A 26,365-nucleotide genomic window follows, 5' to 3' on the forward strand; every position below is an offset into this window, starting at 1 on the left:
TATTCAAAAATTCTTACGTGGCTCTGTACACGTGAGCTCCACATCAACACTGAATTGGTGCCACGTCAGCGCCACGTCGGAAAAAAAAACTAAAATTTCCAAAAATAAATAAAGATAGCGGACAAAAACTGAAATCTGAAAATATAAATGATTGAAATCGCAAAGTGACAAACATACAAAACCAAAAAAAAAATTCCCATATATATTCACATTGAAATATTGACCATGCCATGAGGAAACAAACTGAATTATTTGTTCTTTGTTATTTTTATATTTTATTATAGCCCCCAAAGAAAGAATAATAATAATAATAATAAAAATAAAAACATCTGCGGTTTTGGGCTGGATTCGCTAAAGAGAAATTAAAAAGAAGACCCAAAACAAGCCCACGAAATAGAAATAGAGACACCTCAGTAAGAAATATAGGCCCAATTGTCTTGGGACGATTTACTGATTGATCCAGTTTTACGCGTATCAAACGAAACGAAGCCTCCCGCGAATTTTCCTTGGGGGCGGAGGCATCTTTCAATTAGGGTTCAACAAATGTGTGATCGCTACAAAGATTCTTCCTTCTAATTTACATGTTTTGTTTCTACAATTCGGTAAGTACACGATGTTCGCTGTTCTTCCTCATAATTTTCGTTATTTCTCGGGCATTGTGGACCGAATTCTGCACCATTTTATCAACTTAGTTTCAAGATTTTTGAATTGTAATGCGACAGGATAATTCGTTTTATTCGATTTTTGAGCTCCTTGTTTCTGTTCTGGAACATGCACGTTTGTTATGAATTAAAATTGTTTTACGATTTTGGGTGCTTTCCTTGGCTCGGTGGTTTCTCTTGTGGGAATGTTTTTGCATTTGAAGTACCGATGCTAAGCATTTGTCAGATGCGGTTCTAGTATCCTTATTGATAACTCTCGTGTTACAGAAATTATAGGTCGACGAACCCCAATTTTTGATCCCTTTCTTGTAGATTTTTGTCATCCTGTTGATAAATGACGGAAAGCAGTGATATTGCCGAAAAATCTCTCTCTGAAGACGAGAATTCACCCGAATCTTGTCTGATTAACATGCTAAGAAATGATATATCAGGCAAGTTAGTGATTAATGACGATAGCACGATGAATTATATGAATGATGTGCGGAAAGTTCCTGCAGCGGGACATTACATTGAGAAGTACCAGGATGATGAAGAGGACGAGGATGATGAAGAAGATGGCGATGATTTTTCAGATGAAGAACTGTTGTCTCAGATGGGCTATGGAAAATCAGAACCTAAAAGAGTGATAAAGAAAGAAGTCCGAAAGCAATGTTCCGATGATGATGAAGAGGATGAGAATTTATTAGAAGAATCGTTATTAGCGCAAATGGGCTATCTAAAGAAAGAACCACCTAAACATGAACCAATCTCTACACCAACTGCTGCTCTGAATCTTATTTCTGCATTGAAGGGGAGTTGCGAGAAAGAAGGCAAGCAAGCTAGGGAATGCCGTGTCTCGTGGGGACCAGATGTGTATGATCCTCCTTTATCCAATGAGAATTTTTCTACAACTAACACTCAGAGCCACAAGAGTGCACATAAAGTGAAGGGTCTAGCCGGGAAAAACAGGCAGAAAATGGGTGGCAAAGGGGTGGGAGGACCGGAAGATGGAGGAGGAGATGGGAGCAAGGGTAGTAAAGTTGGAGGAAACAAAGGGATTGCAGTAGTAGGAGGAAAGGCAGCGGTGAAATATAAAGATAGGAAACAGGTTAAGAAGAAACATGGTGGAAGTGTTAGCAAGTATTCTACATTTGACGACTGTTGATTCTTGTTTTATTCTTGCAACACGATACCATGTGGTTTTTAAAATCTTCTTCAAGTGACTTGAACTATTGGCTATTGAGAAGAATTATTCCAACATACTACAATATCACGTCGTCTGTGTATGGTGAGGGGTATTTTTAGTCTCGGGTAAAGTTGCGATCTCTCTAGGATCAGATGTAAATATTACTAACAAGTTTTTTAGAAAGGTTAATCTTTGTTTTGGTGTTCTAGAACATTATCCGTTTTAGTGGCTGTTTGTTTTTCAAGATTGTTGCCGCAAACCTTGCATTCATCTTCAAGCTGTAATTCCACCAATTTGTCCTTTTAACAATTGATGAATTGACTGGTTCTGGAGTTGAATCCCATCAATATCCTCTAATAGGACAAAATCGACTTCTTTTATGCAAAGACCATGCATGTATTACTTGGAAACCACAGCAAAAAAAGCGGCAAATGATGCAACTCTGTATGTCAAGCGTGTTGATGCAAAGAACTGAATCAGAACCATGGGCGGTGGGCCATGTCAAGAGTTTTGTTTATCAAAAGACATATTAATCCCATTCCAACGCTAACTGATCAAATAGCTAGAAGTTCAGGTTACTATAATTTAGATATAATAACCCAGAAAATGGTTTACGAAAGAAGAAGACAGTTTGGTTTTGTCCACTCCAGTCCAAATCTCAGTGATCAGCACGAGGGTTTCATAAAGATCTCCCCAGAGAAAAGCTTGATTGAAAATTTTGTCTTCTTTGTAGCTTACTGACAACAGATAAAACACAGTTTAATGTTCCATGTCACATCATAATTGTTCCAATTTGTGGGCTTTCTGATTTTAAACATCTCGCAAACAGGACCTTATTTACTCGATTCATATATAGATAAGCAGCAAAATTTTCCAGGACTAGACATCGTCTCATCAATGGCAACAAGTGATCAAAAAAAAGAAGCCTGCTTCTACCAAGAATGGATGACTCTCCAAGAACAAGAACTCTCAGAACTCAACCAAGTTATTGCCCTGAATGCAAACGGGTGCGCCACTAGCGCTGAATTAAGCAAATTGATCGAGAAGATCATGAACAATTTCCAAGATTACATCCAGAAAAGAAGCCTCATGGCGCGAGCCTACGTCTCCCCTTATTTTGCGCCGACCTGGTGCACCTCTCTGGAGAGATCAGTCCTGTGGATAGGCGGCTGCAGGCCGTCATCTTATATCCGCCTGATTTATGCATTATGCGGCCTGGAAATCGAATCCCAATTCGCCGAGTTCCTCCGGGGCGCAAGAATCGGGAACCTGGGTGATCTGTCGGCCAGGCAAATATCCATGGTGGACCATCTGCAAGGAAACACGATCAGTGAAGAGAGAAAACTGTCGACCCGGTTGGCGGGTTTGCAGGAAGATGTCCTGGACCACCCCCTGGCGGCAATAGCTGTGAAATCAGGCAGCCAGTTCAATGGATCGAGCGGCAACGTGGACGAGGTTCTTGATAAGCATGGGCTGGCTATGGCGGGTATATTGGAAGAAGCTGATCGTTTGAGGCTCAACACGCTGAGGGAGCTTGTCAGGATACTGGATCCGCCACAGGCAGTGAATTTTCTTGCAGCTGGGAAGAAGCTTCGTCTTTGCGTGCAGGATTGGGGTAAGAAGAGAGATCTTGATCATGGTAGCAACTAAAATAAATCGTCAGAATGAGATAATCCGTTTCTGTGAAAAGTTTGTGGATTGTGAGGATCAGGTAATTTTGTTTCAACTTTCTAGCCATGGGTTTGTATCAACTTGGAGGGGGAATAAAATCAGTCTTGTTTGTTTGTTTGTTTGTTTTTGGAACTGGCTACTTCGATGCTGCCCTGCAGGCAATGGCTACTTCGATGTGCCCCTACAGGCATTGCAATGGCTACTTCGATGCTAGGGGTATCCAAGGGTTCACATTTTTTAACATCTCAAATACAAAAAAAATATTGATTTTTGCAGGGACGGATCCAGAAATTAAAAATAGGGTGGGCTTGAACTTAATTTAATAAATTATATATTATTATAAGAAACATAATATATTTTATTTATAATATATTTTGAAGCTCATTTGAAAATTTCATAAATTTAGAGTAATATAACAATAAATAAGACTCAATAGTTCCATTTTTTTTCAACCACAACAATTTATTTTAATGCAAAAACAAATAATTTCATTATTCAATTAATATATTTTTCTCTCAAATCATAAAAAATATCACATTTTATTACATTCATATCACACAACTATTATAATTTTAAAAATTAATCCGAAACAAAAAAGATATTTCATTTGTATATGTATTTAAGACTTGAGAAGCCGAAGTCCTGAACTAAATTTTATAGAAAAATTTTAAACAATAAACATATATATATATATATAACCCAAAAAAAAAAAAAAGAAGGCTAGCACAGCCCATACATGAATTCGTCCACATTTGGATCATCACTACACGCAGTGTCTGCTGGGGCAGCGTGAAACAAACGGACCGAAAGTAGCAACGTAGAAACCGGATGAGTGAGCAGCAATATCCATGTTGATTTCTTGCCAAGATTATATTAACTGTATGGTTGATTTAGTTTACTTTGTCTAAAGTATTACCTTTTTTCAATTGAATATATCGTGTCAATCCATTTCATTATATTCATGAATATTATTACAATCCTAATATTATTAACTCGTGTATGCCGCCATGCACATTAAATGATAAAATATTGAAACATTAACTAAATTGTGCCTTCCTTATAACCAGTAATCGATGACTTTGCAGTCCCAGCTAGCGATAACCATGAGCAAGTCAAGTCTATAGAGAGAATAAAGTGCCCCAAAACTATGTATTCATTCGCTTTGTGTATGATTTTTCAAAAAAAAAAAACATTATTTGACAACAAAACACATGTTTGATTTTCTCTTATAAAAATATTATTCATTTATCGTAACAGTCAAAGTATAATTTTTTAAAAAAAATAATTTTTTTTTTGGAGGAAGTATATTAATTTTATTAATAAACGAAATTCGAGTTGTAGAACAATTTTTTTTTATTTTTTTATCATTTTAAAAATAAGTAAAATTCATTTTGGTACACGAATTATTGGTGAATTTACAAACACAAAAACTCTTGTAAGACAATCTAAGTCTCGTAAATTTTTCACGACGGATCTTCTATCACCCGTGCAAAAACATTATTTTTTATGCCAAAAATATTAAATAATTCATATTCCAATTTGATAATATATCAATAACTCATGAGCCAAAATTGATTTTACTCTTTTAAAAATTAACCATTTCTATAAAGAAAAAACTAAAATAACCAATTAAGGGATTTATTGGTCGGAAATAGAACAGTTAATTGCCGAGGCAATCAATGTGGTGAGCTAATTAAATTGGATGTATATGTATATATAGAGCACAAAACGTTGAATTCTTCAATCTCAGCGCCGCTCTTTTGTTTTTTTCTGAGTTATTTTACTCCTCCATCGTGTATATTGTTTGGCTCTTATGCATGGAACGACCAATGATTATAAAATGATAATTAAATTAAAAGATAAGCATCATAATCATATATCTTTTAATCTCGGCCGGGCTATTATTGTAAAAACAAACTTGAGCAAAAAAGATCCCATCTTTTAAACCAAATGATAACACATCAAACTTTCTTCTACCCAAGAACAAGCTAGCTAGTAGATATATATTGCATGCTGTCACAAGAATTGCAAAAAAAACATTAAATTAACCAACGCATCAAACTCATACACATTTATTTATAACACATTAAGCAAATCGAAAAGCTGACACAACTGCAATCCATAGCCATAAGAAAGATAGAGGCAGCGAGTTTTCACGTCACAAAAAAAAAATATAATATAACATATCACATATACATAAAACTATTCCTAATTTAGTGTCTTCTTCCATGCTCATGATCCCTCCTGGTACCCCATTGATGGAGACAAAGATGAAGCTTCTTCCCCGCAGCAAGAAACGACACAGCCTGAAACGGCGTCAGTATACTCATCAGCTCCGTCATCGTGCTCAACCTCAGATCATCCGCTTCTTCCAGCAAAATCATCATCGACTCCGAGTGCTTATCCAATGCTTCATTCACTTCCCTGCTGTTCGGAACCCCACGGGAGGACTCGGACTCCTGAGCCATTGAAGTGATGGGCTGATCCACCATATCTTCCTGCAAACTAGCCAATTTGCTGGAAACCTTATCCTCTAGCCTAACCGTCTTGAGATGCAAACTGTTTATAAGCTGAATCTGAGCCGCGGAGAGATCCCCGAGCCCGCCGTGAATCCTCCTTCCTTGAAGATATTCGCGGAGATTCGACTCGAATTCTTTCCCCGAGAGGGCGTAAACAAGCCTGATGAAGATAGATGGCCTGCACCCCCCGACCCACAACATGGATCCCTCCAAGGATGAACACCAAGAGGGCGAAAAGTAAGAAGATACGTCGTGTCTTGCCAGCCTAAGGCGCATGGTTTTGTAGTCTTGGAAGTGTGTCGCGTTCTTTTCGGCGAGGTGCTTTAGTTGTAGTGTATGATCAGCTGATCCATCTGCGTTTAGATCAAGTGCTTGTTGGAGCTCCAAGAGGTCTTCATCTTGGAGATTCATCCATCTGCGAAAGCAACTGATTTGAGAACCCTCGTCGCTGTTTTCCATCGATTTACTTGTGAGAGAATTAACTCCAGCTCACGTTAAGCTTGATGCTTAGTAGCTAGGTATATATATATATATATAAGAATGAATGAATGAATGTGCATGAACAGAGAGGAGGCAGGCAGGTGAAGGTGCATGTTCTGAATTTATAAAATGGGTTTGTATTCTTTGTGATATTATAAATATAAGGTGATAAAGTTTTCAATTTTGTGTTATTTATCCTAAAAATCAAATGTAAAACTGAGCCTCCAATTAAACAAGTGGTATTAGAATTCTTGGTGTTCGTACTTTAGAAAATGACGTGTCAACTAGATGCCATGCAGATTTGTGTGTGTGTGTGTGTGTGTTTTTTTTTTTTTTTTTTTTGAGCAAGTCCCCATTAATTTTCAGATTTGAGAAATTTTGGGCTGAGAATTGGTGGTAGCTTAACTGATCATAATACTGCCCACCGCGACGCCCCGACTCCTCAAACTTGTTTTTGTTTTCGTTTTTTTTTTTTTCCATTTACAAATTTTTATAAAGATATATTATTTTATTTATTTATTTTTCCTCTTAAAATTAGGATGGCAAATTTTTTTTTCCAAATCTCAAATTCTCTATTGATTATTGTAGTCAACTATCTAAACAAATATAAATAATGTAACTTTATAAAATTTTTAATTCCGTTGTCATTGTTTTGTGAGTAACACTCTTGTGAAACGGTCTCATCCGTGAGATGGGTCAACTCTACCCATATTTATAATAATAAGTAATACTTTTGACATAAAATGTAATATTTTTAATGGATAATCCATACAAGAGACTCGTCTCAAAAAAATGACCCTTGAGACCGTCACATAGGAGTTTTTGTCTTGTTTTGTATTTTTGGGATATAGTAATAAATGTTATTGTTAGGTATAACATTCGAAACGTATTGTTTGAACTGTTGTATTGTTTAAAGTATTTAAGTTGTGTGGTTGTACCGTACGTTATCATTTTAGCTATAACTTTTGATAAAATGACAAACGTGAGATCTTGTCTCTGTTGGGTGAAACAATTGGCACGTAGCAATATTAAGTTATTATAAGGTTTAAAATATTTCAGTTGTAGCATTATTACTAACAATGGTTTTGGTAAAACGCAAAATGATCGATCCAACATATATACTAGTGACAATGTTATCCAAAACAATTCTTCTCATTTTCCCTGCATTGTTTTGTTTTATAAATTTGTACAATTTTAAGTATGTTGCCATGTAAATATAATTTCGTACGATTAAGTAGTAATTAAAATGAAGTTTGTTCTTATTTATTCTAATTTCAAGAAATAAAGTTTTGAAAATATTTGTGTGTTTTTTTGAATTTGTTATATTAAAGTACTAAAATTTTTAGTTAGGGGTGGGATCGGGTAAAAACATGTCACGTGATCCTCTTACTCAATTATATTTTAGTCCTTATACGAATCGAGAACATTTTTTTTCTCCCTAATCTTTACCCGACACATGTTATTCGGGTCTTGATTGTTTGAGATCTCGTCGGATAGAGAGAAGATATCCCAATAAATTTTTTTATGTTCCTTTTTGTTCAAAAAACCTAAAAAAATTGTTTTATTGTTTTTTTTTAAAAAAAATACTATTTAGAACTTATATATCTAAAGAAAAAGAAACATTCAATTATAAATATATAATATTAAAATGTTAATTATAATTAGGGGTGTAAACGAATCGAGGCGGTTCGCGAGATTTTCGAGCCAGCTCGATAAATATTTGATTTGTATTCGAACTTATCGAACTCGAGCCAAATACGAATATGTTAGAATTTTTTTTCGAGCCGAGCTCGAGCCAAAATTATTTTGTTCAATAGTTCGCGAATAGTTCGCGAGCCTTAATATCTTATTAATATAATATAATTATATAATAAATATATATACATTTCGAACCTTTTCGGACGTTTCGAGCTTTTCGTACCATAATATCCGAGCAATAGTTCGAATAGTTCACGAATAAGTTCGAATATTTCGAGCCGAACTCAAACTCGAACTTCATTTCATTTCGATCGAGTCGAGCTCGAGCCAAAATATTTGAAATTTTTTAGCTTCGAATCGAGCTTGAACTCGAATATACTTAACTAGAGCCGAATTTGAGCCTTCAATTTTTATCATTATTCATTCGATTCGATCCATTTGCACCCTTAGTGATAATGCTTCAAGATTTTGTTTAGAAAACTAAAAAAATATTACTAGCTAGTTCTAAAAAACGTTAGATGGTAGGCGAACGACAACCCACTACCTAGTGCCTAGCGCCTAGGTGCCTAGACAGCCCCTTGGCGATTTTTTTTAAATATATTAATTAATTATATAAATATATATAATATTTTATAACATAAAAAATTAGTAATATGCATAAATGTGTTCAACATTATCATTAATATTTTTTCAAACATGCTTATTGATGTATATAAATTTTTTATACGCATATATTTCAACAAAAAATGCATATATTTGTTCAACCATATTTTTAAAAAATATTTTAAAAAAAAAAAATTAATCGAACCACCTAGACAGTTTGTTACCCGTTTAGGCAGGTTTTCAGTCGCGTATGCAGTGTATAGACCGCCTAGGCGGCCGATTTTTTCAACACCGCATTGAGCGATCGATTTATAAAAATCAGGACGGTGAGTGACCGTCTATTTCCTAGGCGGCGCATATATTTTATTAACATATTGAATTACATGTTATTAGGCTTCAACCGCACTATATATTCTAAAAGACGGTGCCTTGGTGGCCTAGGCGATACATATATTTTATTAACATATTGGATTATAGGTTATTAGAATCAAGAAATAACATTTTTTGTATATGTTTCAATTTTTTTTTAATAATTTGATTAATTTATATTTATAATTATTTAATTAGAACAAATATGGATAATAAGATATGTAATTTGCCTTTCATCTATTTAACAAAATTTATCTATTAATCTGTAATTTGAATGTAATTTGTATCTCAAACATTTTATCCATAATAATTGATATTTTCTTCGACAAAAATTTGAAAATACAAGATTTTTCATATGTTAATCACAATTTTTTATGTGAAATTGGGTTGCGCATGAACACATTTCGTGAAAAAATTGCTTGATTTTAGTTTTTGCGTATAATACTTTGAGTTTTATAATAATAAAATTTAATCATAAACATATATCATGATTTTGTTATGCACTTATATGTTTCTAGTCGAAATTATTATTCTTATTAAAAAAATTCTTATTAAAAAATAAGTTTCTGACCATTTTTCTAATATCGAAAAAATATCAAATTTTTGGTATACCGAAGATTCGGTACGATACGGTAACGATACCGAATTTTTCGGTACGATAACGGTATGAAATTTGAAAATTTCGCTATATATCGATATACCGATATATCGAAATATTATATAAAAATTTTAAAATATATAATATTTTTAATCAATAAATTTTTAAATTTTTAAAAATATAAAGTTTTTTTCGGTATAAAACGGTATATATCGATACCGTACCCAAATTTCGGTATACCGTAAAATTTCGATATAATCGGTATGCTAGTTATAGATACCGAAATTTTCGGTATATCAAAAATCGGTATACCAAAATTTTCGATACGATATCGATATAAAATTTTCTTATACCGTAATTTTCGGTACAGTATACGTTTTTTGGTACAGTACGGTATACCACCCTTAATTTTCGTAAGATCAAAGCGGCCGTTAAAAAATATTCGGTATGAAATTTCATTTAATTTGAATATGTTTAAATACGCTAACCGACTCCACTCTGAATGTGACAAAATGCATCCATGAGTTGGAACTCGGAACACCAGATCTGAATGCAATGTGTAACAAAACTCGGAAAACGGTACCTTTTGTTCTAGATAGATTACTATTTTGCTAGTAGAGGTGGACACGGGCGGGGTTATTCAGTTTTCGGGTTATTCGGGTCGGGTACTCGATTATTCACACTACCCGAAACCGAACCGTCGGGTACTCGATAGTGTCTGTTTGGTTTTGAGTAGGGTCGGTTTCGGTTTTCAAAAAATGATAAAAACTACAAATTAATGTACTAACTTGTCCAATATTTACAATAACAAACTAAACAAGAAAAATAATTAATTGTCAATGTTCCGAGATAAAACATAGCATATACAATAAATTAAAAAGTTTGATAAATCCAATCTTGACATCCCAACCCAATATCCCATTATGAATATTTCAACAGCGGCCATTTGGCCAAAACTCAAATTCAACATCCAGTCCATAACATTCTTTAAAGTTTAAACTGCAAGTCTGCAACACAATTTAAATAAATAAGAACGAAACAACAAATTTAAATAAACAAGCCGAACAAATTGCAAAGTTGGAGGCTTAAATAAATTCATCCCATTATGAATCTTCATTAAGACAGCAAAACTAATGCAAAATAAGCAAATATATATATATGAAACCAAATACTAATAGTAACAGCCCATATAATTTTTAAATATATATATATATATATATATATATATATATATATATATCATAAACGGGTACCCGATCGAGTAATTTGGGTAGTGTTTTAATCTCCAACCCGAACCGAATAAATATATATCGGCTTCGGTTACTACCCGAACCCGATTAAAAACTTGTTCTACCCGTTTTAGCCACCCGATCGGTTTCGGGTCGGGTCGGGACCCGAATAACCCGATTCGATTGTCCACCCCTATTTGCTAGTTTGGTTGTTTATGTTTTAAAATTTCAATTTTATTATGTTTATTTTTTAGTTACGTGACGTTGATGCAACATCAACACAAGGTGATATTAGATAGAAAAAAAAAAGAGTAAAATTGGTAAAAGTTGAGGCATAAAGGACCAATTCCAAATATCACACTAAAAATGCAATTTTCCTTAATTATTTTTTGTAAAGAGTGTGATACTAAACATATTATTTATTCCTATAATCTTGATTAACTTAAACTTGAAATTGACCTCATTTTTATTTCGTAAAATACGTATTTTCGACATTTCACGGGGTTTAAAGAACACAGTATTGTAGCGATCGTGAGGTGTGGACGTGAATCGTGACATAATGTTTCTTTGTGAAAAAAAGGGTAGAAAGATGATAAATTCTTCAATTTATAGCCCACTCGTAAAACAAAAACACAAGGTGTATCAAGAACCTCGTGCAAACATACTATATATTATGCGTAAAATCTAGCATTCTTGTCGTGAAGAGAGCAAAAACCATTTGAGTCCACGTGATTCACGGCGTGTGATTTGGATGGTAGCAGCCTACGCCTTTTTCTTTAACCAAAGCTGTAACTTAATGTGTTGTGTGGTGCAATTCCAAAAGGTTTGGGCGGAAAAGACCAAGATCCATGAGGCCCACTTTGGTGCCTATAATGCTTAGCTTCGGATTTGGTGGCTTAGATCCGTCTCTGAGCTAAGAGGTAAAGGTAGTATTTGGGATAATTTTTGGGAAGTATTTCTCAACTTTTTTTAAATAAAATTTCACAAAATTTTAAAATTTTGTTAAATAAAAGCTCAGAAGCGAGAAGTATTTTTTAGAAGCTCTCACAAACACTACCAAAGTCAACTTTGAGGTTTAATTACTAGGCTAGAAAAGGGATGATTAAAACATTCTAAAATCGGGTCGGAGAAGATTGTTATCTAAGAAAATATCAGGTTTGAATTTCGTTTTGAGGGTAATGTATCTTATGTTCATACTTTAGCACATATTTTGATATGAAAATTGTGTAACACCCGAAAATTTTAATACGTAAATTTGCATGCATAATTAAGGAAAATAATTATTTAAAATTTATATTTGGGTTAAATGACATTTATGTGTTATTATGTGAATTATATGCATGATTTAAATTTATGAGATCATTTAACCCGCAGTTATTGTATTTTTAGATTTTTGAGAATATTTTTGAGTCGATCGCGTAGACGGGACCGTGGACGAACGAGATGCCAAAATTTTTAGCCAAAAATATTTTATGAGTTTTATGAGCCTTAAAATAATATTTTAAGATATTTTGTCAAGAAAATTTTAGTATTTAGTTATATATTTATTTAATAACTGATTTTTGGCCAAAATAAGTCATTTTATGGACTTTTATTAATTTTTAAAAATTCTCTATATTAATATTTCGAGATTTGAGATATTTTATCAGATTGTTATTATTATTTGAGAGTTTAAAATATTTTGTTTAAGGTATAATATCTTTCTATTGAGTAATATCTATTATTATTCAATTATCTACCAATAATTTAAACCTAAATCACTCCCTAATCTATTCCCAAACCCTATCAACCGACACTCATCACTCTCACCCCCCATCCCACGCCTTTCAGCAGAAAGCTAGAACCCCATAGCCGATCAAGCTTAACTCTTGAGGATTTTTGTCCGTTCGTTGTCCCGAAGACCCGTATATGCATCAACCTTCGTCAATCAATTAAAAAGGCATGTCTAAATCTTTTGTTTGGCCACCATATAAGCTATTATGCATGCATTATGTTTTTATTTTCAAAATTTTCCTTGAACATCTCGAATTTCATGTAAGTTTTGATGTATGTTGCATATTTGATGATTTTCCAGCCATGGTTCATGTTTTTAATTGCATGGCTCGGTCCAGGGGCTAGGGCTCGGTCAAGGGGTGTCCTAGGGTGCCTTAAGGTCGAGCAGGAGCAGCTGGTTCGAACTGGTGTGGGCTGGGTTTGGTCTGATGCAAGGTTTGGTCAAGGAGGTGACAGTCTAGGGTTAATAGGAAGAAGCCTTCGGCTTCTAGGTGTTTGACCATGGCTCGGACTGAGCCATGGTGGGTTAGGACCGCCCAGACGTGGGCTATGTCTAGGCGGCGGCGCTCCGGCCAGGGGCGGCGGCGCTCCGGCCAGGGGCGGCCGGAGCTGGCCGGCAGCAGGCCAAAAAGGCCTGCTGCTCGCGGCCGAGAGAGGAAGAGGGGGGGGGGGGAATCGGGTTTGGGGGTTGCTGGGTCGGGTTTGGGTGGTCCAGGTCGGGTCTGTAGGGTAGTGGGTCGGTTCGGGTCCGGGTTAGGTGGGCCGGGCTCGAGTATTTTAATTTTTAAATATATTATGTTTTAATTGGTTTTTGGGCCAATTAATTAGAAATAAAATTATTTGGGCTTTCAAATAATTTTATTTGGGCTTTCAAAAATTATTTTTAAGTTAGCCCAATGATTTTTATGGGCTCCTGGGCCCATAGGAATTTTTGGGTCAATCAGTGATTTTATTGGGCCAGTCCAGGATTTTTATGAATTAATTAGTTATTGGGCCTAAATATTTTTATTTAAGCCCAATAACATTTAAGTATTTTATTTTAGTAAAAATTATAATTTTTAAAATTATTTATTAATTATGGGCTTTAAGTTAGTTAATGGACTTTAAGTTAGTTAAGGGGTTTAATAGAGAGACCAGCAGTCTGGACCAACCCATGAAAAATAAATAAGTTCGAAATATATATTTAATTATTTTATGCATAAAGTTGATATTTTAAGTATAAGTATATTTATTATGAAAATAAATTAAATATATATTACGGACATATTTTCATTGCATGCATTCATGAAATTTTTTATGTTTATAATTATGTAAATGATGAGCAACAAAATATTTTGGTGGAAATTGAAGTATGTGTGACATAGGGGTGGTTTTTCACCATATGATTCGGTAGTTTTACTACCATAGGGGTGATTATCCACCATATGATTCGGTAGTTTACTACCATAGGAGGTGATTAATCACCGCCATCGTACGTTGGTTCAGGAGACTGATCAGTCGACACATGAGCATCACACTTATGGATATGACCATCTGCAGGTTTCAAAAGCATTGCTCAATTATATTATATATGACGAAGAAATAATATGTTTATGATTATGGTTATGATTCAGTTTATGATTCAGCAGTTTTATTATGTGATGAAAATATTTCCATGCATGCTCATGTACATGTATATGTATTAGTAATTATGTGATGCATTATTTTTAACCTTGTTATAAAGGATTAGACATGTTGAGCCCCTAGGCTCACTACGCTTATATGGTGCAGGTGAGCATGATGATGTTTATGTAGCTCCTATCGGTGGTGAGGACTTATGAGCTCACGGAGCAGTGGACCCGTTGACCGTCGCAGCTATTTAGATTATTATGTTGAGTTTTGAAACATGTTTTATTTTATTATTGTTTCCGCATATGAGTTTGTTTTCAACAGCTTTGATTATTATTTTAAATTGATGCATGAAACATTTTTAAGGATTTATTTATTTAATATTTTTCAGTTTATTTAAGAAAAAGTATGTTATTTTTGTATACATATATGTATGGGCATGTATGTATAGTAGTATTATTTTTAAAAAAAAAATTTCGCATTTATTAGTAGTAGGCATTTCAAATTGATTTCAGCGTCTGAGAAGATTATGTTAGCCTATTAATTATAGAGTAATGATAGTGTACACATTCGTTTACACCTTAATTTAAATTAGGAAAATTTCTTTTATGTAATTAAATATTTATTTTTTCTTTATATTTTTTATTCCCACTATCTAATATTTTTGTATTTACATTTTTTAGACTATTTGTACAAGCAAAATTTTCATGGCCGACCAAAGTAATCATTAATTTTCTTTTAAAAATATGAATGTAATGAGTTTTGACTGATGCTTTTTAGTCATTATGATTTTCTTTTAGATATGAGTTTTTATTGATGTGTCTTGCTCTTCTTGTATATATTCCTTAAAATTTTATGTTTGGCTTGTTCATCGAATATATGTCAATGATTTTAATTGTTGGTCTAAATTTTTTTTTACATAATATATGTACAGTACGATAGAAGCATTAAATTATGTTTTCCAATTTTTTTCTTTGCCTTTTTAATTTGTAGGCACTGACTTCGTAACTACTTTCATCAATTTGAACTTTGAATATATGTTCAGTTTCTATGTTCACTCAATAAAAACACTTATTTCATAATATATTTTTTTTATCAATTTAAAAACTCAACAATCAAACAATTGAAATAAGAAAATCAATTATTGGAGAAATAAAAATGTAAATATAAAAATATTAGATAGTGGGAATAAAAAATATAAAGAAACAGGAAATGCCTAATTACATAAAGGAAATTTTCCAAATTTAAAATCAAGGTGTAAACGAAGGTGTACATTAAGGTGTATATCTAACATTACTCTTAATTATATATCATCTGCTCACCAAGTATTGATATACACAAGAATGTCTGAGAAACCTGCCCACGTTCTTGATCATCTACTTTTATTTTATTTTTTATCATCTCCTTTTAAAAGCTCGTGAAAGTGGGAAAATCTCACATGGAACCCATTTGTTTAGGCATGCATCTTACATTTTTCGACAAGGATCAGTTTCATCGCACATTATCAAATCATATAATAATGTCCGGTACGCATTTTCATAGAGATGGTGATTTTTTTTAAAAAAAACACCAATTTCAGAGTGACAATTTGCCCAGTTATACAAACTTCTAAAACTAAATATAGGAAACAAAGGGGCAGTAATTTGTTTAATGCATGATCCGTCAAATTCCTCAACCACACAACTCCGATTCTTTGGTAAATTTATCATATGCATACATTTAGCTCAGATGAAAAATTGTGTGGAAATTGTTTAATTCATTTTACTTATAACTTACAAAGTTTTACTCGGCCTCCCTTTAATCTAGACAAAGATTCGGAGACGTGGATGATGGAACCTCCATATTCTCGTTGTGTTCTTCCATCCTCAGGCCATCGTTTTAATTATTTCACTGCAAGGAGATTTCTTTCACCTTGCCTATAAGGCAAGGTTTTCCAACAAACTAGACAGGCTTTTGATTAATTCTACCCAATGTATTCAAACTTGCCATGAATTTCTTTCCGATAACCAAGATTTGAATTTTTAATGGTGGCCTTATTGAATCTTTGTGGGATCCTCTGATTTTCTGCAAAAAATTTAGTGGTTTTTATGAATCAAAGGGTGCCTTGAAAAATGGAGAAAAGAACCAACATTTTGATGCACAGATACGAGATGGGTAAACTACTCGGGCAGGGTACGTTTGCGAAAGTTCATCACGCAAGAAACCTGAAAACAGGGGAGAGCGTGGCGATCAAGATCATCGACAAAGAGAAGATCGTTAAGGTAGGATTGATAGATCAGATAAAGCGCGAGATCTCCGTCATGCGACGCATCAAACACCCGAATGTGGTGCAGCTGTACGAGGTTATGGCCAGCAAGTCCAAGATTTATTTCGCCATCGAGTACGTCAAGGGTGGCGAGCTTTTCAACAAGGTGGCTAAAGGCCGGCTCAAAGAAGACGCGGCGAGGAAATATTTCCAGCAACTGATCGCTGCCGTCGATTTCTGTCACAGCCGCGGCGTGTATCATCGTGATCTGAAGCCGGAAAATCTACTCCTTGATGAATCGGGGAACTTGAAGGTGTCGGATTTCGGGCTAAGCGCATTGGTCGAATCGAAGAGAAAAGACGGCCTTCTGCATACGACATGCGGAACACCTGCGTATGTTGCCCCGGAGGTCATCAGCAAGCGAGGATACGACGGAGAAAAGGCTGATATTTGGTCGTGTGGAGTGATTCTGTTTGTTCTGTTGGCGGGTTATCTCCCATTCCAAGATCCGAATCTCGTGGAGATGTATAGAAAGATCAGCAGAGGGGAATTCAGGTGCCCGAATTGGTTTCCCCCCGAGGTGAGGAAGCTGCTTTCCAGAATCTTGGACCCGAACCCGTACTCGAGAATCAGCGTTTCGAGCCTGATGGAGAATTACTGGTTCAGAAAAGGGTTCAAGAGGTCGGAATGCGCGAGTTTCGACGTGATCAACAAGGAGGATTCGCCGCGCAGCATTCTGGAAGTGGTGGACTCGGATTCAGAATCCACCAGCTCCGGGACGAAAGATGAGGGGCCGTCAACCTGTTCGATGAAACGACCACACAGCTTCAACGCGTTCGACATCATATCCAATATTTCCCATGGATTTGATCTCTCGGGACTCTTCGAAGAGGACGCCAACACCGGCAAGGCGGAGGCGTGGTTCACGACCCAGAAGCCGCCGTCGATGGTGGTTTCGAAGCTGGAGGAAGTGGCGTTGATGGAGAGTTTCAAGATTAAGAAGCTCGATGGAGTGGTGAAAATGCAAGGGAGCAAAGAGGGGAGAAAAGGGCAGCTGGCCATCGACGCGGAGATATTCGAGGTTACGCCGTCGTTTCACGTGGTCGAGGTGAAGAAAACCGCCGGCGATACGATGGAGTATCGCAAGTTTTGTGATCAAGAATTGAAGCCTTCGTTGAAGGACATAGTGTGGAGTTGGCAAGGTGGTGAGGACAATTTACTGCAGCAGCCTCAACAAGAAGGCGATCATGTTAATTAACTCTTTTAATTATAAATGTAATCATAATTTCATTTTCTGCTTATTTATCCTTTTTGTTTTAGATTCATGCATAATTCGTTTACAAACTTCAGTCATTTTTCAAAAAGAAAGAAAAAATTATCGATTTGAACTCGAACTTAGGTTCTAGATTTGCATATTGGAAACTAGCAAGTGAGATGTTACTCAGACTAACACTGGTCTGAATGCACGTTTAAGGGTTGAGATTTATCTATACATGTGATTCTTATAATTTTTTCAATTGACCTCACAAAAATTGATAAATTCATACGCTTAAATACATCATTGGAGTAGTTTCGGTAATAATATTTCATACTTGTTATTTCCTGCGTTTGACTCAAATTTGATTGAGTAAAAAGTAATTTGATTGTGTATAAATTTCAATTTATTATCTCATTATTGACTATCTCATTCCATTATTCCAAATACCAAGTTAAAGTTACTTGCATTAAATTTTAAAATATTACTCGTTTAGTTTATTAATAGAATAACAAAACGTACACGTCTCGAAACTTTCCGGAGCACCAATCTTTCGAAAAGGAAAAAGTGTGTGACCAAATAAGTTGTAATCATAACATATATGGGACCAACCCCAAAATTGACAAGTATCAAAGCGCAAAAATTCAAATATTCATGGACCCATATCATTATAAGCATTGAGGTCTATTTTTAGGTGTACCCAACTAACAATCCGCTGCCAATTCAAGGGGGAAAAAACTAAAAAAGGAGTGGTTCACAATGTCCTTGAAGACCCCCATATTACAATGGACCCAAAAATGTCGGAAATCAAGCCAAAATATGATGGAAATAGTTACCTCCCACGAAGCATCAGCAAAGAATATTCATCGCATTAAGTTTTAGTTTCTGCTCCAAAATAGTAACACCATGTGTTCCATGTTTAGGATTAGTACCAAATATTGAACCATTGTAACAAACGAATATATTATATAGGACTTTTATTTTGTGATATAATTCGCACATAGACGCACTTCAAGGAAACAAATGTAGCTGAATACATGCAACTGCAGGAAATGTGATGGCCGGCAACCCAAAGCTTTTCAAAGCTTGAAAGCACAACACATGAACTATAACAAGGTAGCCTTATTTATTTACTTGATACCACCGATCATAAAATATTCATCAAGAAACCGATACAGAGGGTATATTAATCTTCTAAAGAGTTTAACAGAACCTGCTAAGCACAAAAGGAAAAAGAAAAATCTAACAACAAAACATAAGAAAGATATAATCTTCAATAAGCTAACAAGTACAGAGGTGTACTAAGGGAAAGTAGACAAAGGCATTTATCATCCAAAAGCAACAGAATGTTAAAGAGAGGAAAAGGAAAATTAGACTCTTCTCCCTTCTCCCTTATCTATTCTGTATCTGAGGGCAAGTAAGAAGAATCAGAAACATTTCCAAGCATAAGGCTTTGTAATCCCGGCTTCAATTCACGGTTACAGAAATCCTCATATTCCGTTCCATCCCCTCCTTTTCTCCTTACCTCTACCACTCTCAACAATGGTGTCAACTCGAATATCTCAGCAGCAATCGTTAAGGGTCCCTTCACACCGTCCCGTGTTCCTTCAAGACTCACTCTACAATCCTTTTTGCGGACGGTGAAACTCACTATTTTCGCAATTTCCTCCAATTTTGATATGATTTTCGACACCGGTGCCCCTGAAACAAATCTTGCTCCTCCATCTGATCCTTCTTCAAACAAACCTGACAGGTCAAAACCTCGCGAAAATGAAATGATATCGAACGCATTCAAGCTGGCGGGTCTAGGAAGACTTGTGAGCTTCCTTCTGGTCTCCAACTCGGAATCAGATTCGGATAAAGACTGATCCGATAAGCATTCGATTTCGTTACTAGTATCGTCGTTTACAGTACATAATTTATCGTCATCAATGTAAAATTTCACATTCTTAAACCCCTTCTTGAACCATTTATTATTCATGATCTCCGGAATCGTGATCCGGGTTTCAGGATTCGTGTCCAGTAAACGCGTCAAAAATCGAATCAACTCAGGTGAAAACCATCTCGGGCACCTGAATTCACCTTTATAAATCTTCTTATACATAGCCATAACATTCTGATCGTGGAATGGCAAGTATCCGGCCATCAAAACAAACAGAATCACGCCACAACTCCAAATATCAACCTTGGCCGCATTATAGCCCTTTCTAGCCAACACCTCCGGTGCCACATACGCCGGCGTGCCACAAAAGGTGTGAAAAAGACCATCTTGCTTTATCTGCTCGGAAATAGCACTCAACCCAAAATCAGAAACTTTAAGATCCCCATCATCATCCAGCAAAATGTTTTCGGGCTTCAAATCGCGATGATACACGCCGCGGGCGTGGCAGAAGGCAACAGCAGAAATCAATTGCTGGAAATACTTTCTGGCAACTTCCTCTTTGAGCCTGCCCTTGGCAACCTTGTTGAATAACTCACCACCCTTGACATATTCCATGACAAAGAAGATCTTAGACTTGGTTGCCATGACTTCGAACAACTGCACAATGTTGGGGTGGCGAACCCTTCTCAAAATCGAGATCTCGCGCTTGATGTGAGCGATCAACCCAACTTTCAAGATCTTCTCTTTATCGATCACCTTAATCGCAACGCTTTCCCCGGTTTTCACGTTCCTGGCTAGATATACTTTGGCGAATGTTCCGTGCCCCAGGAGCTTTCCGATTTCATATCGGCCCAACAGAAGTCCGCTAATTTCTTTCTGCTTCGCAAGCTTCGTCGCGGTGGAGGTGGAAGGAATGGCGGCGGCTGCGGCTGCGGCTGCGGCGGCGGCCATGGAAACCCAGCTGGGATTTGAAAGTACGAAAAGGCCTAATTAATGTTGTTGGTAGATGATTGTGGTGGATTTTGCCATTGTGTGTGAGGTCGTGAGCTGGTGTCTGTTTCTTTCTGTGTTCTGTTTTTGCTGTCGCTTCGTGGATTTGTGCGGCCAATAATTTTCAAATAAAAAATGTTTCTTTCTTCGGGCATTCACGGTTCTTTAAATTTCCACCAAATTATATTTATTTTTTATATAAAAATTCCTACCAAAATTATTTAAAAAAAAAATCGAACTTATTTCCTAAAATAGAGAGTATGCCCACAATAAAAAATTGCCATGCTCAATTTTTTCATGTTTGGATTGGAAAGTATAATTGGAATGGAGGGTGGACCAGTTGCTTGCATTCCCTTAACAATTCTTTTTAAGGACCGGAAATTTATTTACCTCCAGTTGGAAAATTAATTCATAAAAAACGCTTTTAGTTTCTAAGACTAAGAGAAAAAGAAATTATTTTTTTTTAGGTAATGGGAAAAAAGAATTTAAAGCACGTGTTTTAATAAGATTTTTGTATAACACTTTTGAAAAATATGTTTAAAAACAAATGGAGAGATTTACCATAATCTGTACAAAAAATACAATAATTGTTCAAAGCATATTCGTTCTTAAATATTTACATGAATCAAAAAAAAATTGACACATTTTATAAATATTTTTTATATATAATATTTTATAAAAATGTTTGATAAATATTTATATGTAGACATAAAGTAAGAATGCCGCCTAACCACTTGAACCGACGATTCATATGCCAAGCCCAACAAAGTGACACAGATACACACAATTGAGGTGGATCCCGCTGCACCTTCAATAATCACGTGACAATATGCTGTGGTCACGCGTCATAAACTCGTATTTTATTACCAAATTTTTTTTTAATAACAATATTTATGTTAAATATATGTATATTACTAGTTTTATTATGTTCCTTTTCCACGGTGTCAACTTTCATATTTATCAATGATGTAATACTCAAATATTGTACTTAGGCATAGTTTGGTACACTTGATAAATAAGAGATTAATTAATTATCCTTTTTCGTCCAATATTTGGTACAGTTTTAAAAAGCCCAGGATTATGCAATGGGCCCTTGATAAATCTTTACACGCATGGACTATGCATCCCTTCAAATTCTTGTGATAAATTTAATATTTGTAAAAAAATACTATGAAAAGACATAAATACCCTCCATATATAAATGCATCCAAACCCTAAAGACGCCTCATTCTCTCCCACATTTACTCGGCTGCTTGAATCTGAAGACCTTTGGCGGCTGGAGAAAGTCCATTGATCGATTTGTGTTCGTGCGAAGATCTTACTCACCGAGGTCAAATTTGTGTCTCCAATTTATTGTTTTGTGTTTTGAAGGTATCTTTCTATCTGAATGACCGTTTTCGTTGTGTGGATTTTTTGAATTTTTCGCGAAGGCTTCTTCGAGAGTTCATGTAAATTGTTCCTTATATTTTTTTTTTTGCTCTTCAAAATATGATCTTCTCTGAACTTTATTAAGTATATAATTATACTGAATGATGTTTTTTTTATACTGGATCCCTTGTGCATACTCGTTGTTTGATTCTTCATCGTTTTAGCTTAATTAGTTATATGGGCTTCAGTTATATATATTTTGTTTTTTTCAGTCTTTATAATATATATAATCTTGAATTTTATTAACTAATCGTTCCGAGATTTTTTATTATTCATTGGATAAATATTTGATTTAGGATTGGAGTTGTTGGAGTTTAGACCGTACGTAATACAATTCATTGATCCCAAGAAAATTTATTTTCGTATATATTTTGTTGTAGGTTATACATGGGATATTTTCATTTATTTTTCTTAATTTTCTTTATTTTGTTGTACGTAATACTTCAATAATTATGGATAAAATGTTTTCATGATCATTAATTTTTCTAAAATGGATTTTAGACCATTTTGAGATACCAACAGTGGCAAAATTTATTTATTATGCTAATTGGATAATTATTGCTGTATACTCAATGAAATTAACATGTTGTACAATCTTCATTATAGTGTGGCAGAAATTGTTCTATCATGGACAATCAAGATCGGGACATCCAAGTTTTGCTAGTGCTACACCAAATACTTATGCGTGCATTTGTATTTTTTACTGTTTTAGTACGAGTATATACAAAATATGTACTGCATCGGAAACGTAGGCTTCGTTCAACTTCAGAAGATGTCTCGTACAGTATCATAGGAAGACTTCATTCTCAAATGAATCACTTACATAGGATTATTGAATTAGGAGATACACAATGCATCATCAACTTGAGGATGAATCGTACTGCATTTGCACGACTATGTTATTTGCTCACACATGTTGGAGGACTTTTAGAATCTAGGCATGTTAGGATTGAGGAGAAGGTGGCTATGTTCTTGTCCATACTAGCTCATCATAAAAAAAAATAGAATCATAAGCCATGACTATATACGTAGTGGCCACACCGTCAGCACTCATTTTCACGAAGTTCTGAAAGCAGTCTTAAAGCTATACCCAACACTTCTTGCAAAACCTGTCCCTGTTGATGAAAATTGTACCAACGAAACATGGAAATGGTTTAAGGTATGTTTATTCATGTTTTTAATATCATTATTAATCTATGCAGCAAAATTTTTTTGAAAGTAACCAATAACTATTGTATGTAGGGGTGTCTTGGAGCCTTGGATGGAACATATATATGTGTTCATGTGTCTAATCAACAGAAACCCAGATACAGAACAAGAAAAGGCACCATAGCAGTAAATATCTTGGGAGTTTGTGATCGAGAAATGAAATTCATTTATGCATTAACTGGTTGGGAAGGATCGGCAGCAGATGCTAGGGTACTTCGAGATGCAATTCATCGACAAAATGGGCTTAAAGTACCACGAGGTCAGACATGCATCTTTTGCTCTCTTATTTCAAGTTAAATAGTACTTATGTTGATTCTTTTACTTAATAATTTTTCATGTTGTAACTAAAATGACAGGTCAATACTACTTATGTGACAACGGATATGGCAATGTAGAAGGTTTTTTAACACCATATAGGAAAGTGCGATACCACAGGGATGCATGGGGAAATAGGTCCATTGGTCCACAAAATTACAAGGAGTTCTTCAATGCAAAGCACTGTTCTGCATGGAATGTAATAGAAAGAACATTTGGATTACTGAAAAGAAGATGGGCCATCTTGCGGAGTCCATCGTTTTACCCATTGAAAGTTCAAAATCAAATTATCATGGCATGCATTCTCATACATAATTTCATTCGAATGGAAATGCCAGATGATCCTTTCCTAGATGCCGAGGATGCATGTGTTGATCCCAATAACGATATTGAAGATCTTTTCATTGAAAATATTGAGTCCTCTCCGGCTTGGGATATGTGGAGAGAGAATTTAGCAACGTCAATGTATTCGCATGCATGATAGCTGTTATTATTAAGTCTACTGTCTTGAACTCGCAGATTTTTCGATTTAGCAATGTTAATGACATAAATGTAGTCCTCAAACATGTGTTTTTTTAATTGACTTTCATTGTGGATGTTTGGTTTTCTTACTGTTACAAGCCTATTATTTTATTAATCCTATCGTTTTGTTACCTTTATTAATTATCTCTATTTTTTAAAGACTATATATTATTCAGCCTATTATTTTATTATTATTTTGTTGGATACTAACACCCTATTTTTGTTTGTTTGGTGGCAGATATGGAGTTTAGAACAAGTATTAGCAAAGGACGTGGCAAGGGAAAAAACGTTGAGAAGACTAGGCGGGTGTGGACAACAAGGGAGGAAGAAATTCTCCTTCAAGCATTAAAGGAAGCTGTCAGTCAAGGCTGGAAGAGCGAAAATGTATTTCGAATTGGTTATTTGAGTTTTTTAGAAGATGTCATGAAGAAAACCTTCCCAAATACAGATTTGCGGGCCAATCCTCACATCAATTCAAAAATTCATGTGTGAAAAAAGTCTCATGGTATGTTGATGACGTTGTTAAGCAAGAGCGGAATAGGTTGGAATGAAACTGAGAAAATGATTGATGCCTCAAATGAAGCATGGGAACCCCTTGAGAAGGTAACTATTCAAACAAATGTTTGTTCAAGATGTTGGATAAGATGTTGATCTTGTAGCATGCATGGTTATATAGTGGACTGTTCAAGCTGATTTACAATTTTGTAGTTTCTTACTTTCTGTACCCTGCTTTGTTTACCCTTTATAGAACCCTCCCGTTTTTTGTGCTAATGTGAAAGTTAATGATTGGTGTGATTCTGTTGAGATATTTTTGTACAAAAATTTATTGATTGTGAAAGTGTGTTGTATATTGACTGAGGAAAGTGTGTTGTATTTCTGCATTTTTATTCATCCAAATCAAGAAAATGAAGTATATTGGAGTATTATGTAAATAAATGTATGAATCAAAATATCTGGAATTGATCTCACAGATGATCACTATTTGATGTGCATACATTAATAATATCTGGACTATTTGATGTGCAGACATGAATAATATCTGGAATTGATTTTGCAAGCTTGCATAAGTTTTGGTATGCTATATATGATTGAGTTTCTCTAATTTCCACACAGATGGACAGCACTGTCCATGGGATGCGGTACAGGTCTTGGCCATATTATAATGATTGGTGTGAGATTTTTGGATGCGATCGTGCAACAAGGGAGCGCTCTGAGAGCTTTGTTGATGTTGTACATGAAGATGAATTGAACATGGGGAACACTGATGGTGTTGCAGTGGGTGTGGGGTTGGAAAAACTGTTGGCTGGGTCCGAGGACAACGATGATTCGATTTCAGTCTCAGCAGCCCCTCTCTTTTCTGATGCAACATCTGGTATGAAATCTGTGAGGAAAAAACGCAAACGAAGTGCTGAAATAGAAGATCGTATTGTTGATGCCATGAACAATTTCAGTGACATGACAAAGGTGAGCATAGAAGACCTTTCAACAAAAATTGGATACGATCCTGTTGCAACTAAAGATGTTTTTGCTGCTATGAGTGCAATTCCAGGAATGACAGTGGATGAGAGGGTCTTTGTAGGTGACAAGTTAGTGGAGAATCCAAAGAAATTGGCATATTTCTTCAGTTTACCTGACGAGGCTCGATACTCCTTGGTTAAGCAACTCTTAAAAAAAGAGTGAGTTTGATTATCTTTCTTAGACTACGTGGTGAACTTTTACTTTATGCTAGTGTTTTGATGAATCTTTCCTAGACTACGAAGTGAACTTTTACTTCACAGACTAGTACGGTAGACATTTTATATTATATTATCGAGAAATGAATTTATTTTGGTAATTTGGTATCTCTTTGTTTAATCAAATGCATTTATCATCATTTTTTAATTATGCTTGTTTAATATTACATTTTGTTATGTACTAGTTAATTTTTTATATTTTCGTGCATTTTAATTATCGTTTTTATTTATATATTCGTTTTTGCGACCACTATTAATTTTATTATTAGGTCAAAAATAATGATATTTTAATTATTTTTTAGAGAGAAAAATATTTTTAAAATTTTTTTAATGTTTTTTTTACAAAAACAGTTGAATAATATAAATTTTGCATTTAATTATATAGCAGATCTTATAATAATTTGTATTAAA

The 26,365-nt window shown here is 35.0% G+C and overlaps 6 protein-coding genes across 7 annotated transcripts; 4 read left to right on the plus strand and 2 right to left on the minus strand.

The window, feature by feature from the left end:
- The first annotated feature begins 468 nt into the window (after nucleotides 1-468).
- On the plus strand, nucleotides 469-2,165 carry LOC140887123 (uncharacterized). Of its 2 annotated transcripts, none has more exons than XM_073294178.1 (2): nucleotides 469-602; nucleotides 930-2,165. In XM_073294178.1, the coding sequence occupies exon 2, from the start codon at nucleotides 997-999 to the stop codon at nucleotides 1,804-1,806; it is 810 nt and encodes a 269-aa protein (XP_073150279.1). In that variant the 5' UTR covers nucleotides 469-602; nucleotides 930-996; the 3' UTR covers nucleotides 1,807-2,165. The 2 variants fall into 2 exon arrangements, with proteins under 2 accessions (XP_073150279.1, XP_073150280.1); XM_073294179.1 differs by having other exon boundaries at nucleotides 975-2,165.
- Nucleotides 2,166-2,315: 150 nt separating this feature from the next.
- On the plus strand, nucleotides 2,316-3,574 carry LOC140887125 (protein DOG1-like 3). The gene has a single exon (XM_073294181.1). The coding sequence runs from the start codon at nucleotides 2,725-2,727 to the stop codon at nucleotides 3,475-3,477; it is 753 nt and encodes a 250-aa protein (XP_073150282.1). The 5' UTR covers nucleotides 2,316-2,724; the 3' UTR covers nucleotides 3,478-3,574.
- Nucleotides 3,575-5,666: 2,092 nt separating this feature from the next.
- Nucleotides 5,667-6,481, minus strand: LOC140887124 (protein DOG1-like 3). Its single transcript, XM_073294180.1, has one exon. It carries the CDS (start codon nucleotides 6,474-6,476, stop codon nucleotides 5,712-5,714), a length of 765 nt encoding a protein of 254 aa, XP_073150281.1. The 5' UTR covers nucleotides 6,477-6,481; the 3' UTR covers nucleotides 5,667-5,711.
- Nucleotides 6,482-15,921: 9,440 nt separating this feature from the next.
- Nucleotides 15,922-17,954, plus strand: LOC140887121 (CBL-interacting serine/threonine-protein kinase 20). Its single transcript, XM_073294175.1, has one exon. The coding sequence runs from the start codon at nucleotides 16,487-16,489 to the stop codon at nucleotides 17,876-17,878; it is 1,392 nt and encodes a 463-aa protein (XP_073150276.1). The 5' UTR covers nucleotides 15,922-16,486; the 3' UTR covers nucleotides 17,879-17,954.
- Nucleotides 17,955-18,969: 1,015 nt separating this feature from the next.
- On the minus strand, nucleotides 18,970-20,879 carry LOC140887120 (CBL-interacting serine/threonine-protein kinase 12-like). Its single transcript, XM_073294174.1, has one exon. The coding sequence runs from the start codon at nucleotides 20,706-20,708 to the stop codon at nucleotides 19,272-19,274; it is 1,437 nt and encodes a 478-aa protein (XP_073150275.1). The 5' UTR covers nucleotides 20,709-20,879; the 3' UTR covers nucleotides 18,970-19,271.
- Nucleotides 20,880-22,054: 1,175 nt separating this feature from the next.
- LOC140890321 (uncharacterized) lies at nucleotides 22,055-24,713 on the plus strand. Its single transcript, XM_073298080.1, has 4 exons — nucleotides 22,055-22,077; nucleotides 23,252-23,334; nucleotides 23,418-23,643; nucleotides 24,460-24,713. The coding sequence occupies exons 3-4, from the start codon at nucleotides 23,541-23,543 to the stop codon at nucleotides 24,711-24,713; spliced, it is 357 nt and encodes a 118-aa protein (XP_073154181.1). The 5' UTR covers nucleotides 22,055-22,077; nucleotides 23,252-23,334; nucleotides 23,418-23,540.
- Nucleotides 24,714-26,365: the final 1,652 nt, after the last annotated feature.

Source organism: Henckelia pumila, chromosome 3 (genome assembly GCF_033568475.1).
Source record: "Henckelia pumila isolate YLH828 chromosome 3, ASM3356847v2, whole genome shotgun sequence".
NCBI classification, from domain to species: domain Eukaryota; kingdom Viridiplantae; phylum Streptophyta; class Magnoliopsida; order Lamiales; family Gesneriaceae; genus Henckelia; species Henckelia pumila.